General features: G+C 50.9%; 1 protein-coding gene across 1 annotated transcript; it reads right to left on the bottom strand.

The window, feature by feature from the left end:
* Window positions 1-2,785: 2,785 nt before the first annotated feature.
* UCP2 (uncoupling protein 2) lies at window positions 2,786-14,146 on the bottom strand. The gene is made up of 8 exons (XM_054440930.2): window positions 10,805-14,146; window positions 9,573-9,729; window positions 6,368-6,592; window positions 6,001-6,211; window positions 4,937-5,131; window positions 4,755-4,856; window positions 3,611-3,791; window positions 2,786-3,239 (listed from the first exon to the last, which is right to left on the bottom strand). Exons 3-8 carry the CDS (start codon window positions 6,491-6,493, stop codon window positions 3,125-3,127), a joined length of 930 nt encoding a protein of 309 aa, XP_054296905.1. The 5' UTR covers window positions 6,494-6,592; window positions 9,573-9,729; window positions 10,805-14,146; the 3' UTR covers window positions 2,786-3,124.
* Between the last annotated feature and the right edge of the window lie 1,329 nt (window positions 14,147-15,475).

The following is a 15,475-nucleotide window of genomic DNA, read 5'->3' on the forward strand; positions in this document are numbered from 1 at the left end:
TGCCTGTAATCCCAGCACTTTGGGAGGCTGAGGCAGGCAGATCACAAGGTAAGGAGTTCAAGACCAGCCTGGGCAACATGGTGAAACTTCGTCTCTACTAAAAGTACAAAAATTAGCCGGGCATGGTGGCGTGCACTTGTAATCCCAGCTACTTGGCAGGCTGAGGCAGGAGAATCACTTGAACCCAGGAGGCAGAGGTTGCACTGAGCCGAGATCATGCCACTGCACTCCAGCCTGGGCGACAGAGGAGACTCCATCTTAAAAAAAAAAAAAAAAAAAAAAAAATCACCATGAAGTCAGCTGCCGAAAGACCTTGAGATGAAGACTCTGGGACCAGGGCTCCAGGAAGCATTTCAGCACAGTAGTTAAAAGCATGTGGGCTTTGGAGTCAGACACATCTGTTCTGGATCCCAGGTGTGCTACTAGCCAGCTGTGTGCCTTGGGGTAAATCACTTCACCTCTCTGAACCCGTTTCTTAAAGCTTACAGCCCCTACCTTGCAGGCCTTTCATGGAAACCAGACGGTGAGGCATGAAATACTCTGGGGGCAGGACTCAGGTGGAGTGGGATGGTGAGAGCTGCCCTGTTCTGAGAGCAAGCCCTGAATTGGAGTGCAGAGGCAGGGCTGTGAAATTCTTGAACTCTAGGTCTCCTGTAGGGCAGCAGGAAAGCCTACTCCTTATCATGAAGGAAGCCTGGGTCTCAGGCCTGAAAGTCCCTCAGGAGATTCCTATTACCTTCCTATTACAGAAGATTCCTATTACAGTGATCTTCAGTGCTACCTTGAATTAGGCAAAGCAGGGCTTATCATATGCCCACTTAATAGGCATTAAAGGGTTGGGGACCAAAGAGAAGTGATCTACCTGTGATCAGAATGAATGAGGCCCACTGGTATGTTTTCCCGTGGTTCCTACCACTGTTCCCAGCTCATTGTCCCAAGGCCACGCCCAGAACCACAGTGAAGTTGGGTAGCCTTGTGTCTATTAAGGCTGCTGAATGAACCAGCTGACTTGCTCATGCCCACCCGGCCTGTTTAGCTTTGACACACCCTACCAAACTGCCCCTCCTTCTTCCCGTCCAGAGCAGAGCCAACAGCCTGCCTCACAGGATTAGTGTGAGAAGGTACATAAAGCAGTGGCCAGGTCCTCTGTATATGCTACCCCCTGCAGCCTGGCTGGGCTGCCTGTCACCTTTACCCTGGTTTGCCACCTTATGGCACTCAACCCTGTCCTTCCTGAGGACTATGGGGCCTCAGCTCAATTTGTCAAAAACTAAGAAGGAAGCTGAAGAATCCTGGGCCCTCGTTCCTTCTCCAAGAACCAGTCTAACACCCTGGCCCTCAACCCAAGCACTGAAGGGTCTATCCTCCAGCTCTGACTATTGGGCTAATGAGGAGGCGAAGAAGCAGTGGCTTCAGTGGCTTGAGGCTGAGGGAAGAGGGAGGGTGGTTGTGTTCTCAGGACCTAGCTCCACAGCTGCCAAACAGGCTTCCCCAAGGACCCCAGCATTGGTCTCTGGTGGAGTCCACAAGGGGAAGGAGGACTGGGTCCTGGTCCCAGTTCAGTAGTGGACTTTCTGGGTGTTCTTGCCTGCCTCACCTGTGTCAGGCCTCAGTTTCTTCAGACACCTACAAACTGGATCCGAGTGACATAATTCTAAGGGCCCAACCCTACAGGAGATGCCTTGGGATTCTAGGACCTCAGTCTCCACTCCTTGAAATTGTAGTAGCCCTGCCCACCTGCCTCTGAGTGCAGGTGGTAAGAACAGTGACAGAGAAGCGGAGACCCCTGTGCAGCCAAAGCCCTGGCTTCTCTCGGCCTCCTCGGATCCCTAGCTGGGGCAGGGGCAGGTGGAGGGAGGTTGTGGTGGTGAGACTCCAAATGGAAAATATCCTGGCCAGGCACGGTGGCTCACGCCTGTAATCCCAGCACTTTGGGAGGCTGAGGTAGGTGGATCGCTTGAGGTCAGGAGTTTGAGGCCAGCCTGGCCAGCATGGCAAAACCCCGTTTCTACTAAAAACACAAAAATTAGCCAGGTGTGATGCTATAATCCCAGCTACTTGGGAGGCTGAGGCAGGACAATCGCCTGAACCTGGGAGAGGTTGCAGTGAGCCAAGATTGCACCACTGCACTCCAGCCTGGGTGACAGCAAGTGAGACTCTGTCTCAAAACAACAAAAAACACAAATGGAAAGTATCCTCAGGCAGAGACCGGATGTTTGCCCTGCAGCCTCCACCCACCCTCTGTGGAGTCAGGGCCTGCTCCACCCAGTTCAGTAACACTTCCTCTGTGGGTGTGGCTGTGGAGGGTGGAAGGAGCCTGACTTGTTCTCACGAGGTCTGGGACTTTGGGGGAGGTGGGTCTTCCTTCCATTTGTAAAATGGAATAAAATAAAGTCGACAGCATCTAAGAGTCTCATGTTCCTCTGGAACTGCAGGAGATGCAGGGCACACAGGAGCACTCTTGTTGTGCAGATAAACAGGCCTGCAGCCAGGGTGGGGGGTTGGGATGGCAGGCACTAGAGTACCAGATTCTGAGTAAGAGCTCAAGTGGCAAAGGAAGGGGAGGCACTGCTGTCTGTCAGGTGGCTCCTGCACTCCCCATGTTAGTACAGGGCCTGGGTCTGGAGAGAAATGGACCAGATGACCTACACGGGCTTCAGATTGGATGCTGGAGGTGGAAGGTGGATCACACCCATTTTCAAAGTCAGGTGGTTCCTCCCCTGCCCACCAGGTACCAAAAAGCCATTGGACCAAGACTTCTGTCTGGTAACAGCTACAAGAGAGGGAGGAGACACCAAGGTTGAGCTTGCTTTATGGGTGACAAGTGGGCTAGGCTGGGCTGCGGGGGGCAGGACGAAGATTCTGGCTGAACTTTCCAAGGGACGGGACGCTTGGGATCCTGGCTGGTAGGAGGCCTCCCACACTGTCAAATGTCAACTCCACCAGCACTGAGAGACAATGAGTAGATGAGAATGTAGAGAGAGGGAAGGTGGTGGGTAAAGGAGTGGAAGGAAGAGGTGGGGAAGGAGGGAAGGGAAGGAGGGAAGGGAAAGAAGGAAGAAAAGGAAAGCATGGCCCAGCTAGAGACAAAGCCAGAGGTGATCAGGTCAGCAGCAGGAGAGGCTCAGAAGGGAGCCTCTCGGGAAGTGCAGGCAGCCATGAGGGCCCGTTTCAGCTGCTCATAGGTGACGAACATCACCACGTTCCAGGAACCCAAGCGGAGAAAGGAGGGCATGAACCTAGAGGAGAAAAAACACCGGTCATGGGGGCACCTCCACCTCCTGCTTCCCTCACTGGGCCTGGTATTCAATCCAACCCAGTTGCTCTGTCCCAAAGGAGGCTGGGAGGACTCAATGAACTGAGCTCACAGCTGCTTGGCTATAAGCATGAATTCCCTTTGAGTCTCCATTTAACACCTAATAAATAGTGATGGCAGCAATTCTGGGAGGAAGGAATTAAGGGGATAGGTGAATGCTGGTGAAATGCCAGGACCAGGATCAGAAATAGCCTGACACTTGGCTGCTACTCACTTCCAGGTGGTTCTCTCCCACCCACGATAGACATGCATAGCCAAGAGGCCTGAACTGGGTGGGGAGGACCAGAGGCTCACCCTTTGTAGAAGGCTCGGGGCCCCTCCTTCTGGAGCATGGTAAGGGCACAGTGGCCAGCGCTGCTGTACTGGCCCAGGGCAGAGTTCATGTATCTCGTCTTGACCACGTCTACAGGGGAGGCGATGACAGTGGTGCAGAAGCCTGCCCCAAAGGCGGAAGTGAAGTGGCAAGGGAGGTCATCTGCCAAGGAGGAGCAGGCAAGGCAGTCAAGATCTTCACCCATCATTCCAGAAGGAAGGAGAATTACTTAAGTAGCTAAGAGTTTTCATGATTTTAAAGAGACAGAGAAGCTGGGCACAATGGCTCATGCCTGTAATCCGGGACTTTTGGAGGCCAAGGTGGGTGGATCACTTGAGCCCAGGAGTTTAAGACCAGACTGGGCAACACGGCAAAAACCCTGTCTCTACAAAATACAAAAATTAGCCAGGCACAGTGTGCATGCCTGTAGTCAGTCCCAGCTACTCAGGAGGCTGAGGTGTGAGGATTGCTTGAGTCAGGGAGGTCGAGGCTGCAATGAGCCATTAATCACCCCACTGCACTCCAGCCTGGGCAACAGAGCAAGACCCTGTCTCAAAAAGCAAACAGGATGGGGCGCGGAGGCTCACACCTGTAATCCCAGCACATTGGGAGGCCAAGGTGGGCAGATCACTTGAGGCCAGGAGTTCGAGACCAGCCTGGCTAACAGGGTGAAACTCCATCTCTACTAAAAATACAAAAATTAGCCAGTGTGCTGGTGCACACCTGTAATCCCAGCTACTTGGGAGGCTGAGGCACAAGAATCACTTGAACCCGGGAGGAGAAGGTTGCAGTGAGCTGAGATTTCACGGGTGACAGAGTGAGACTCTATCTCAAAAAAACAAAAAACAAACAAAAAACAAAAACAAGAGACAGGGACTCCAGCTGAGACCTCTTCTGAGGACCTGAAAGAGTCATTTTGCCAATCTAGCCTCAGTTCCTCAATGTGCAAAGTGGGAGCTTCATCCCAGTTGGCTTCAATATGGCAAGTAAGAGATATAATCTTACTCTCCCTGCAAAGGGCAAATAGGATGAAAAGATGTGGTCTTCTGGTGTCAACTAGACCCCTGCACCTGCTCCTGGCATGGGGGAAGGGCGAGACCCAGCACTGTCTACCTCATGACTCACCTGTCATGAGGTTGGCTTTCAGGAGGGCATCCTTGATGAGGTCATAGGTCACCAGCTCAGCACAGTTGACAATGGCATTACGAGCAACATTGGGAGAGGTCCCTGTAGGAGGAGGGAGATCCTAGGTGAGACCAGAGTATCGGGGAGGAAGAAAAAGGGAAGGGAAAACAACTGGTACACACCTTTCCAGAGGCCTCGGAACCCTTCCTCTCGGGCAATGGTCTTGTAGGCATTGACGGTGCTTTGGTATCTCCGACCACCTCCAGCCCGGGCCTGAGCTTGGAATCGGACCTTTACCACATCCGTGGGCTGGGCCACAGCCACAGCCAGGGCACCTGTGGTGCTGCCTGCTAGGAGGCGGCTCCCAATGCTGGCATCTGTGGGTGAGCCATGGGGTCAGTGGCCAGTGGGCTTGCACTCATTTTCTACCTCATCTCTTCTCACCAAAACCACCCTGTCACTGTCATCTCCTGCTTTTGGGAATAGAATCCAGAAGTTTTTGGCGTTCTACAAGCTCTTGCTGTAAGAACTCCTCACATCAAACAAAATATCTCTATGAAAATCTACTCCTTGCTAAGGACATAGCAAGGGCTAAGACCTAAATGAAACTTGGTGCTTTCTTTCATAAAACATTTTCATTTACCTGCTCAACAGCCCAGAGAAATCACAATCATTTCCATCTGACAAATGTGAAAACCAAGGCTCAGAGAGAAGTGGCTTTCTGAGGACTGGGATTCCTAAGACTTGGGATCTCAGGTCAGCTTTACTTCTTCCTGCCATGTGATCTCGGGAAAGACAACCTTTTGTTTGGGGCTCTGTTTCTTCATGTGTAAAATGGAAGGTTGGCATGGCATACTAAGGAGGTGAAAGGGAAGAATGCTGGCCTTGGAGATGAGTGTCCTGGCTCTCTACTGTGTGTTTTCTGGCACTCTACTGTGTGCCCTTGGCCAAGTCTCTCCTCACCCCACTGCCTTCCCACCTCAGTCTCTTCTTCTATAACACTGGGATGATAGTACCTACTCCCAAGATGGTGTTGAAGACTGTGATGGGATGACGCCCTGCTCAGAGCCTGGTATAGCCCAGGTGCTCAGGAACTATGTGGAGGACCAGGGTCCCTTCCAGTTCTCTGTTCCCCTGATCTTCCTAGGGATCGTGGGGCCTAAAAAGCTATATGGCTGAATGAACTAAGATCAATCATCACTGAGAAAAACGGGCCAAGGGGCCTACAGCCTTGCTCCATACTCACGCTCAGAGCCCTTGGTGTAGAACTGTTTGACAGAATCATACAGGCCGATGCGGACAGAGGCAAAGCTCATTTGGCGCTGCAGGCCGGCAACCAGCCCATTGTAGAGGCTTCGGGGGCCCTCAGTACGCACCATGGTCAGAATGGTGCCCATCACACCGCGGTACTGGGCGCTGGCTGTAGCGTGCACTGGCCCCTGACTTTCTCCTTGGATCTGCAAGGCCAAGACAGGGTAGCTACAGGGATAAGCATGTTGCCCTTCCCACCTCCAGTCATCCCGATGCTCCAAACACTGGCCCTTGAGGGGTCTGTGTCTTTGGGGAGGGAACAGAGTAGACACCATCAAGACCCCCAGGCTTCATCCCCTCACCTGTAACCGGACTTTAGCAGTATCCAGAGGAAAGGTGATGAGATCTGCGATGCAGGCAGCTGTGCCAGCCCCAAGAAACTTCACAGTGGCAGTAGGGGGCACATCTGTGGCCTTGAACCCAACCATGATGCTGATTTCCTGCTACCTCCCAGGAGATGGAGAAAAACTGGAGACGGGGGCACCTTTAATCAGCAACAAGACGAGATAGAGGAACTCTGCCAGAATCTAAGCCAAGAGGAGAAAAGCCCCATTAGCCACAATGTCCCCAGGCCCTCCCTGCTCACCATCCCCAAACCCACCTTCCCTAATAGCACCAAGTCCCTCAGCAAGACTCCAAGTGGCCTCATGAGGGAAAATAGATGTGAGCTCGAGAGGCACTCAGTTAGGTGCTGGTGAAGCAATTCCTGCTCAAGCAGTCAATACTTCATGAAGGGCTCCCTCCCTTTCACTGCAGGGAGAGTCTGGATCACAGCTCTCCTAGCGCTGCCTCATAAACAGCCACTGGACCAGCCCTTTCTCTGCTGGATGCAGAAATTTCACTGATGATGCCCACATTCCTGCTTCTGTGGTCCATCTGGAGAGCTGACAGAAGTGTAGAAAAGTTTCACCCAGACTGAGACCCGACAGGCACAGACCCACAGGCTTATGTTCTGCATGTCTAAGCAGGAATGGTTTCCACAGGTCTGGAACTTAAGTCAAGAAGAAAAGGTACAAGATGACTAATTCAATCCCTTCCCAGACTGTCAGTCTAATTCTCTCCTCCAGTTCCCACACAGCTTAGGATCTCTAGAGTCATTGTTTTAGCAAGACTGCTTTGCTGGGCAGTGGTTCACTGAGATGCAGGAGATAATATCTACCCTAGAGAGGAGGCTTACTGTTGGGCACAGGGGGTGGATGGGCAGATGATTCAAGCTGCATTTGGGGCTTACAGGACATACTCTCAAAATGCAAAGGAGGGAACAACTAATGCCACTGGGAGAGAAGGAAGAGTGGGTGATCAGAAAAGACTTCTTGGGCTGGGTGTGGTGGCTCACGCCTGTAAACCCAGCACTTTGGTAGGCTGAGGCGGGCGGATCACCTGAGGTCAGGAGTTTGAGACCAGCTTGGCCAACATGGCAAAACCCCATCTCCACTAAAAATACAAAAATTAGCTGGGTGTGGTGGCACACGCCTGTATTCTCAGCTACTTAGGAGGCTGAGGCAGGAGAATCGCTTGAATCCAGGAGGTGGAGGTTGCAGTAGCTGAGATCATGCCACTGCACTCCAGCCTAGGCGACAGAGCAAGACTCTGTTTAAAAAAAAAAACGAAAAACTAGCACTTTGGGAAGCAGAGGTGGGAGGACTGCTTGAACCCAGGAGTTCAAGACCAGCCAGGGCAACATAATGAGACCCTATCTAAAAAATATAAATAAAAATAAATTAGCTGGACATGGTGGTGCATGCCTATAGTCCCAGCTACTTGGGACGATTGCTTGAGCCCAGAAGGTTAAGGCTGCAGTGAGCTGTGATTGTGCCACTGTGCTCCAGTCTGGGTGAGAGAGTGAGACCTTGTCTCAAAAAAAAAAAAAACCAAAAAAACATCTAAGGACTTCTTAGATAAGGTAACATTTAGCTAGGTGATTTTGGGGGCTAAGAGTAAACGCTGGGGCATTAGACTCCTCCTGGCCTACCACGTGATGCAGAGAAAACTGCTCTCCTTTTTGTTTGGGCCAGTTTCCTTTCCTCCAACTTAGGGGGATCCACACTTAAACCACAAGACAGGCAGGGATGAGGGGTCCAGGTCAGAGCTGTGAAGAGTGATAAGGTAAACCAAAAGCCCCATTTTGTTCTGAGTTGGAACCACACCCTCCTCCACTGTCCCAGGAGGAAGTGAGCCCAGCACCCTAGTGGGGTAGGGTGACCTGCTTCTTCCCCTGAACTTATTTCTTTGACTTCATTGGAGCAGCTGCTTTGAGCTCTGCCTGCCTTTGTTGCTGGGGCTCAGGTGAAAGGGCTGGCTGGTGAAGGGAGTCAGCTGTGAACACAGAGACCCATGGAAACAAACAGCTCACCCAGCTTCCTCTTGAGCTTCTCACTCCAGGTGGCTGGGGCAACCAGGGAAATGAAGATACTCACCATAGCAACTACACTGGGACCTACAGAACAGGGCCTGACCTTATTCCTGTTTCCCTCCAGCTTGCCCATGAGGCTCAGTGAAGACTGGTGCTCAAATGACAGAGTGGGTTGATGAAGGTGCCCTCGGACTCCCCAGATTCCCTGCTCTGACACCCCCTTCCCCCAAGAGGTGCTCCACAACTTTCCCCACCCCAACGCCCAGGGCACTGTATTAGCTCAATCCTCAGAGTAGCCCTGCAAGGTGGCTGCCCTTACTTCCATGTGAGATGAGTAAGAGCCACACTTACAGGCACCAAAGCTGATGGTATTTGCATTGCACTGCTGCCCAGCTCCTCAGTTCCTTCCTGCTGTTTTCTCAGCCCAAGGCACAGGCAGGGCCTTTCACAAGGAAAGTTCTTGCAGGCTGATTAAACAGTCCAGAGAAGGCTCAGGCAAATGGTATCCCTTCTCTGGGCGTCAGAGATATGATGACATGAGTCTATCACATTCCTGACCTTGAGCTGGGTTGCAGGATGTTGTGAAGGCCAGAGAAGAATAAGACCCAGTTGCTGCCCAAAGACAAGTGCACAGAGGTTCAGCTGCCATATTCTGAATGTTGCCTTGGGCTTGCCAAGTCAGGTCCTTCAGAGGGTGGGTAAGGTGGCCCTACTAACAGCAATTAAAATGCAGGCCTAGAAATAGTTAATCCTATTTTACAGTCCCCAGCAAATAATCAGTTTCAGAGCCGGGCTGATTACCAATCTCGGTTTCAGGGATAGTCAAAAGCTAGCATCAAAATGAAGTTAGAACAATAGGTTCCTGTCCTAGCTCTTCTGCTGGCTCCCAGGATGACCTGGGGCCAATCACTGTTCCACGTGGGCCTCAGTTTTCTCCTTTATAAAATGGGACCAAGATCCTTGGCTTGTCCGAGTCAGCTGAAGGGCCAGAATGAGAGCGGGGAGGTGTGAGAGTGCTCTGTGAACTGGAAAGAGCCACTTCACTGTCGGGGGTGGGGATGGTAATTATTTTTGTTAATGCCCTGCTGACTCCTGCCCCTAGACCACAGGGTTAGGAGGCAGCAAGAGACCTCTTCCTTAGACTGGATTCTTACCCAGCTTTGTAAGGTCTCACGGTGAGGCCTTCAAGATCAAGCTTCTCTAAAGGTGTCCCGTTCTTCAAAGCTGCCAGTGGCTATCATGGCCCGATCCCCTTGGTTTTCCATAGAAAGTGGGTGGGAGACGAAACACCTAATGGTCATACTATGTGTCCTGTGGGTGAGCAAAGGCAGAGAGTTTAGAAAGGGCCACCTGCCCCAAGACACACAAGCCCACCCAGTCCATGCCTTGGAGGGGGATGGGGAACAGGGCCCAGGGACTGGTTAAGTGCACACACTGGAAAGGGGAAAAGCAGGGCGGAAAATGAACCTAGGTACACTCCCCACCCCCACCCCACCTGCTTAATATCACAAATTGGCTCTCGTCCAGACTTCTGCTTTTGTAACACTCAGTACTCTCGATAAGCACCCCCTAGCACAGTCATCAGACTTTGGTGAGTGGGAGAGTTGTGAGGGGGTCACGATGGGACAGAGACTCTCCGGGAATTGGCTAGGTCCCAGGCCGGGCTGTAAGGAGGTTGGAAGGGCTGGGAGCCGGCCCTGCAGAGGCCAGATCCAGCAGCTGAAAGCCCACTAGAAAAAGCCCCCAAACCCTGGGAAAGGCGGTGCAGGAACACTGCCTGGAGCTGCCTGGTGAGGGAGAGGTCATTGTGGTCATAGCTGATGGTCCCCATCCAAGGCAGGGCTGGGCATCGTGGTGGAAAGGAGGGAGTGAAAACTACAGCCAACTGAACGGGAGAGGGAAAGAACAAAAGGGACTAAGAAAAAGAGTGAGAGAAGAGAAATAAAGAACCAAGGACAGAAACGATTAGTACAGGCCGGGACCGGCGGCTCATGCCTAAAATTCTAGGACTTTGTGAGGCCGAGGCGGGCGGATGGCTCGGGCTCAGCAGTTCAAGGCCAGCCTGGCCAACATGGCGAAACAAAACACAAAACACAAAAATTAGCCAGGCGTGGTGGAGGGCGCCTGTAATCCCAGCTACTCGGCAGGCGGATCGCTTGAACCTGGGAGGTGGAGGCTGCAGTGAGCCGAGATCGCGCCACTGCACTCCAGCCTGGGAGACAGAGCGAGAGCCTGTCTCAAACAAACAAACTAAAACAAAAAATAAAACCCAAAGAAAGAAAAGAGTACAAACTTGGGTGGGAGAGCAGGTAAATGGAAGAGCGGGCAGCGCACGCAGAACAAGTGGGCGGGGGCGCAGAGGGCGCAGGGCTGGGGCCAGGCTCACCGAGCCACAGGGAGAACACTGCAGTGCGTGCGGCTGTGTCTGTCGGCTGGCGGAGGGCGCGTCGGACCTCCCGGGCGAGCGTGGACGGTCAATCCCAAGGCGCGCGCAGCTGGACTTCGCAGTGTGGCTTCGCAGTGTGGCTCCGCGCAGGCGGCGGCGCGGCTTAAGCCTCGGGGGCGGGGCCCGGGGTGGGGCCTGCGGAGTGGGGCGGGGCCTGCCAGCTCCTGCTTGGGTGAGGAGACCCTGGAGCCACCGCCTTTCCGCGGGGACCGCCCCGTCTAGGGTTCTCTCCATGACTTTCTCCACTCCCATTTCCGTGCGTCCCATCACCGCGTTCACTCCTTCGTTCCCCGAGATAGTCACTCCCTTGCCACTCTCCGCCTCTGCCTGACACTCTCGGGCCGCCAACCTCTGTGAGGATGGCAAGACTGACCGCCAGAAACGAGTCTTGTCCAGTTACACACCTCTTGCCTTCCCAGCCAGGACGGTTTCTAACAGCGTCCAGCGCGGCCGGGTCTAAGTGCACTTCCTCTTTTATGGGCCCAGCCCCCCACTCTGGGCAAACTACCCACCCTCCTGCGAGCGAGCGCGCGGCTGGCTCCTGCAGGGCGGGACGGGGCCTCGCGACCGGCCTCGCTGTCGATTGGTTACAGCCGCCGCGTTGTTGGGGGAAGGAACCAATCAGAACTGCAGCAACAGGTGGCCCGGCAACCGACAACGACCGTTGGGCTCTGCTGGGGTTCGCGCCTTCTCCCGCGGTGGAGCGGCCTGGCGTTTAGGGACCAGGAACACTAAAAGCCCCGGCGGGGCGGGAGCACCCAGCGTGACCTCACGCTCCTATACACAGACGAGCAAACGGGCCGGCCCCCGCACGTGACAAGGCAGAGCCGGGCCCAGGCCAGCTGCCTGTCCAGCCGCCTGTCCAGCCCTGGGATGAGAAAAGGAGTCAGGAGATGGACCCGGCCTGGTTCGCCTTTAATTGGCTGACCCGTCCTGTGGGGGTAACTGACGCGTGAACAGCCAACAATTGGGCCCTGTGGCCGGGACAAACACGTGCATTTGGGGAGTAGAAGAAGGCTGGTATTAATCTCCATTTTACAATGAGCAAACGGAGTCCCACAGACGTTCAGTCATCTGCCTGATCATCACACAGTGGCCAGCCCTGACTTACACCCTGGTCAGGCCGGCACCATATGTGTTTTCACCAGCAGAAGGGACTGCCAGGGAACAGCTGAGGGGACCAGGGCTGGGATGGGCCTGGATAATTATAGCGGAAAGAAAAACACGCCGAGCGCATGGTCCTGGCAGAAGCAGCGTGGAAACAGAAGTCAAGGCAGATTATTTCTGTCATGAGGAGATCTTGCCATGTAGGAAAAAAGAAAGAAAGAGAGGAAAGACAGAGAGAGAGAGGAAAGACAGAAAGACAAGAAAGAAAGAGAAAAAAAGAAAAGAGAAAAGAAAAGATAAAGATTTTTTTGTGGCACTGTGAGTCTCCCTCCGCCAGGTTCTCTAGCTTTTGCGCTGAGCTCTGTCTGGCTGTGCATTCCGGAGAGGCTCGGCAAATTTGCTGTGAGATTGCTGAGCAACAGCAGAACAGATGCAAAGGCCTGCAGACCAAAAATTGTACCCCTGGCTGTCCAAACAGGGAAGAATCTAGATTCCAGAAACTATATACTTATTATCCTTGGCAAAAGAGACTGTTAAAAGTGTGGACGCTGAAAAAGGGAAGTGGAGATCAACAGGACGCAGCATGAAGTCCTCAAGAAGTCCTCTTTGAAAAAGAAGATGTGTTTAGGGTTTAAACTATTTTTATTATTTATTTATTTAACTTATTTTTTGAGACAGGGTCTCTTTTTGTTGCCCAGGCTGGAATGCAGGTGGCTGGGTCTCAGCTCACTGCAGTCTTGACCTCCTGGGACAAGCAGTCCTACTTCTGCCTCCCTAGTAGCTGGGACCACAGGGATGAACCACTAAGCCTGGCTAATTTATTTATTCTTTGTAGTGACAGGTCTCCCTGTGTTGTCCAGGCTGCTCTTGAACTCCTGGCCTCAAGCAGTCCTCTGACCTCGGACTCTCACAGTACTGGAATTACTGGTGTGAGCCACTGTGCCTGGCCTCAAGAAATTCTCTTAAGTTCTTTTAGGGTGGGGGTAGATCTGAGCAATCCTATAGACATACAAACGCTGCACTCTTGGATTTTTAGCAGCTTGCCCAAGTCATAAGATGTCCTGTGGACAAACTGGAGAATGTATGGGTACAGATAACTGTATTTTGAAAACTTGTAGCTGGGTGAGGTGGCTCACGCCTGCAATCCCAGCACTTGGGGAGGCTGAGGCGGGCAGATCACCTGAGGTCAGGAGTTGGAGACCAGCCTGGACAACATGGTGAAACCCTGTCTCTACTAAAAACACAAAAATTAGCTAGGAGTGGTGGTAGGTGCCTGTAGTCCCAGCTACTCGGGAGGCTGAGGCAGGAGAATCGCTTGAACCCAGGAGGCAGAGGTTGCAGTGAGCTAAAACTGTGACATTGCACTCCAGCCTGGGTGACAGAGCAAGACTCTGTCTCAAAAAAAAAAAAAAAAAGAAAAAAGAAAAGAAAACTTGTTTCACATCTCTTTCATTGAATTGTGTGTACACGCACACACACACACATTTATTTGTAAATATTTTGTATGTGCCAATAACCAAATTGACAAAGTTTCATATATTTTGTTGTATAATTTTAATATCATCCCAGGAAACAATCCACTGTGCTTACAGTTTTGGAACTTCTAAATCTTTAAATACAAACTGTATTTGAAACACTGAAAATGAAAAAAAGACACAAGAATGAAAGAGAAAACTGAAAACATTAGGTAATTAAAACCAACATGAGAAAAACTTAATTTCCTTAGTCTCTGATAATTTCTGCTAAAAATATTGAGTAGATTGGCTATATTAACTTTCCTCCCCTCATCAAACAAGTATACAATTATCTGATTGCATTTTTAAAAAGAAGTCAAATTTGATGACCATACATTTTTAAAAATTGACATGAAACTGAATTTCTTTAAACCCACTTAGCAGATGAGATGGGGCACAGTGGCTCACGCCTGTAATCCCAGCACTTTGGGAGGTTGAGACGGGTGGATCACTTGAGGCCAGGAGTTGAAGACCAGCCTGGCCAACATGGCAAAACCCTGTCTCTAAAAAAAATACAAAAATTAGCTGGGCATTGTGGTGCACGCCTGTAGTCCCAGCTAATTGGGAGGCTGACATGGAGGATCACCTGAGCTTGGGAGGTTGAGGCTGCAGTGAGCCATGATTGTGCCACTACAGTCCAGCCTGGGTGACAGGGTGGCCCTGTCTCAAAACAAACCAACAAACAAAAAAAAAACAAAAAAACCCTGTAATCCCAGCACTTTGGGAGGCCAAGGCGGGTGGATCATGAGGTCAAGAGATCCAGACCATACTGGCCAACATGGTGAAACTCCATCTCTACCAAAAATACAAACATTAGCTGGGTGTGGTGGCGCTTGCCTGTAGTCCCAGCTACTTGGGAGGCTGAAGCAGGAGAATCGCTTGAACCTGGGAGATGGAGGTTGCAGTGAGCTGAGATCATGCCACTGCACTCCAGCCTGGCAACAGATAGAGACTCTGTCTCAAAATAAAATAAAATAGAATAATTTAAAAAACCTTTTAGGAGATTAAATTGAATCATATATTTGTTAATTTCCATGTCCATTTTGATGTTTGTTCTTCTTCTTGGTTTTGGTTTCTAAAAAAAGGGTGGGGAAATGGTGACACAAAGCCAGATGGAATTACTTGACATGTTTGTCACGTAATTAACCATTGTAAATGAATTCTCCTTGGTAAGTAACACATCCTGGTTTTTTTTTTGTTTTTTTTTTTTTTTTTTTTTTTTTTTTTTTTTTAGACAGCATCTTGCTCTGTCGCCAGGCTGGAGTGCAGTGGCGCGATCTCAGCTCACTGCAACATCCATCTCCCAGGTTCAAGCGATTCTCCTGCCTCAGTCTCCCGAGTAGCTGGGACTACAGGTATGTGCCAACATGCCCAGCTAATTTTTGTATTTTTAGTGGAGACGGGGTTTCACCATGTTGGCCAGGATGGTCTCTATCTCTTGACCTTGTGATCCACTTGCCTCGGCCTCCCAAAGTGATGAGATTACAGGTGTGAGCCACCGGGCCTGGCCCACATCCTGTATTTTAAAAGTTGAATTGAAAAACACCGAGTTAAAAGATGCATTTTTTTCCCATGAATTGTGTGAATGAAATAAGGCTAAATTCATAAAGCATGAACATAGCAGTAGTTCTCATTTTGCTCACAGTTCTAAAAATGCAAATTCTCCCCAACTTCTTAGAGCATGACAGGTCTTCAGCTGGCAATCTTTCCATGTTCACATAAGAAGCTAGAATTGATCATATGGTTTTACAGTGCTTTCCCTAAAATCTGTGATTGTTATTAGATTCTGTTTTTCCTCTATTATCTCTCAAAGGAAATAAAGCAGCAAATTACTCCCATATTTTAAGCTATAAATTCAAGAACTACTAAATTCACTGCCAGCCATTACAAATATTCAGTTCTTTATTAAGGTATACATCATTACAGTAGGCTCACAGTGCTAATACATGAATAATAACTATAGTTAGTAAAACAATGCAATGAAGATGAG

The sequence above is a fragment of the Pongo pygmaeus genome, chromosome 9, assembly GCF_028885625.2.
Source record: "Pongo pygmaeus isolate AG05252 chromosome 9, NHGRI_mPonPyg2-v2.0_pri, whole genome shotgun sequence".
Taxonomy (NCBI): domain Eukaryota; kingdom Metazoa; phylum Chordata; class Mammalia; order Primates; family Hominidae; genus Pongo; species Pongo pygmaeus.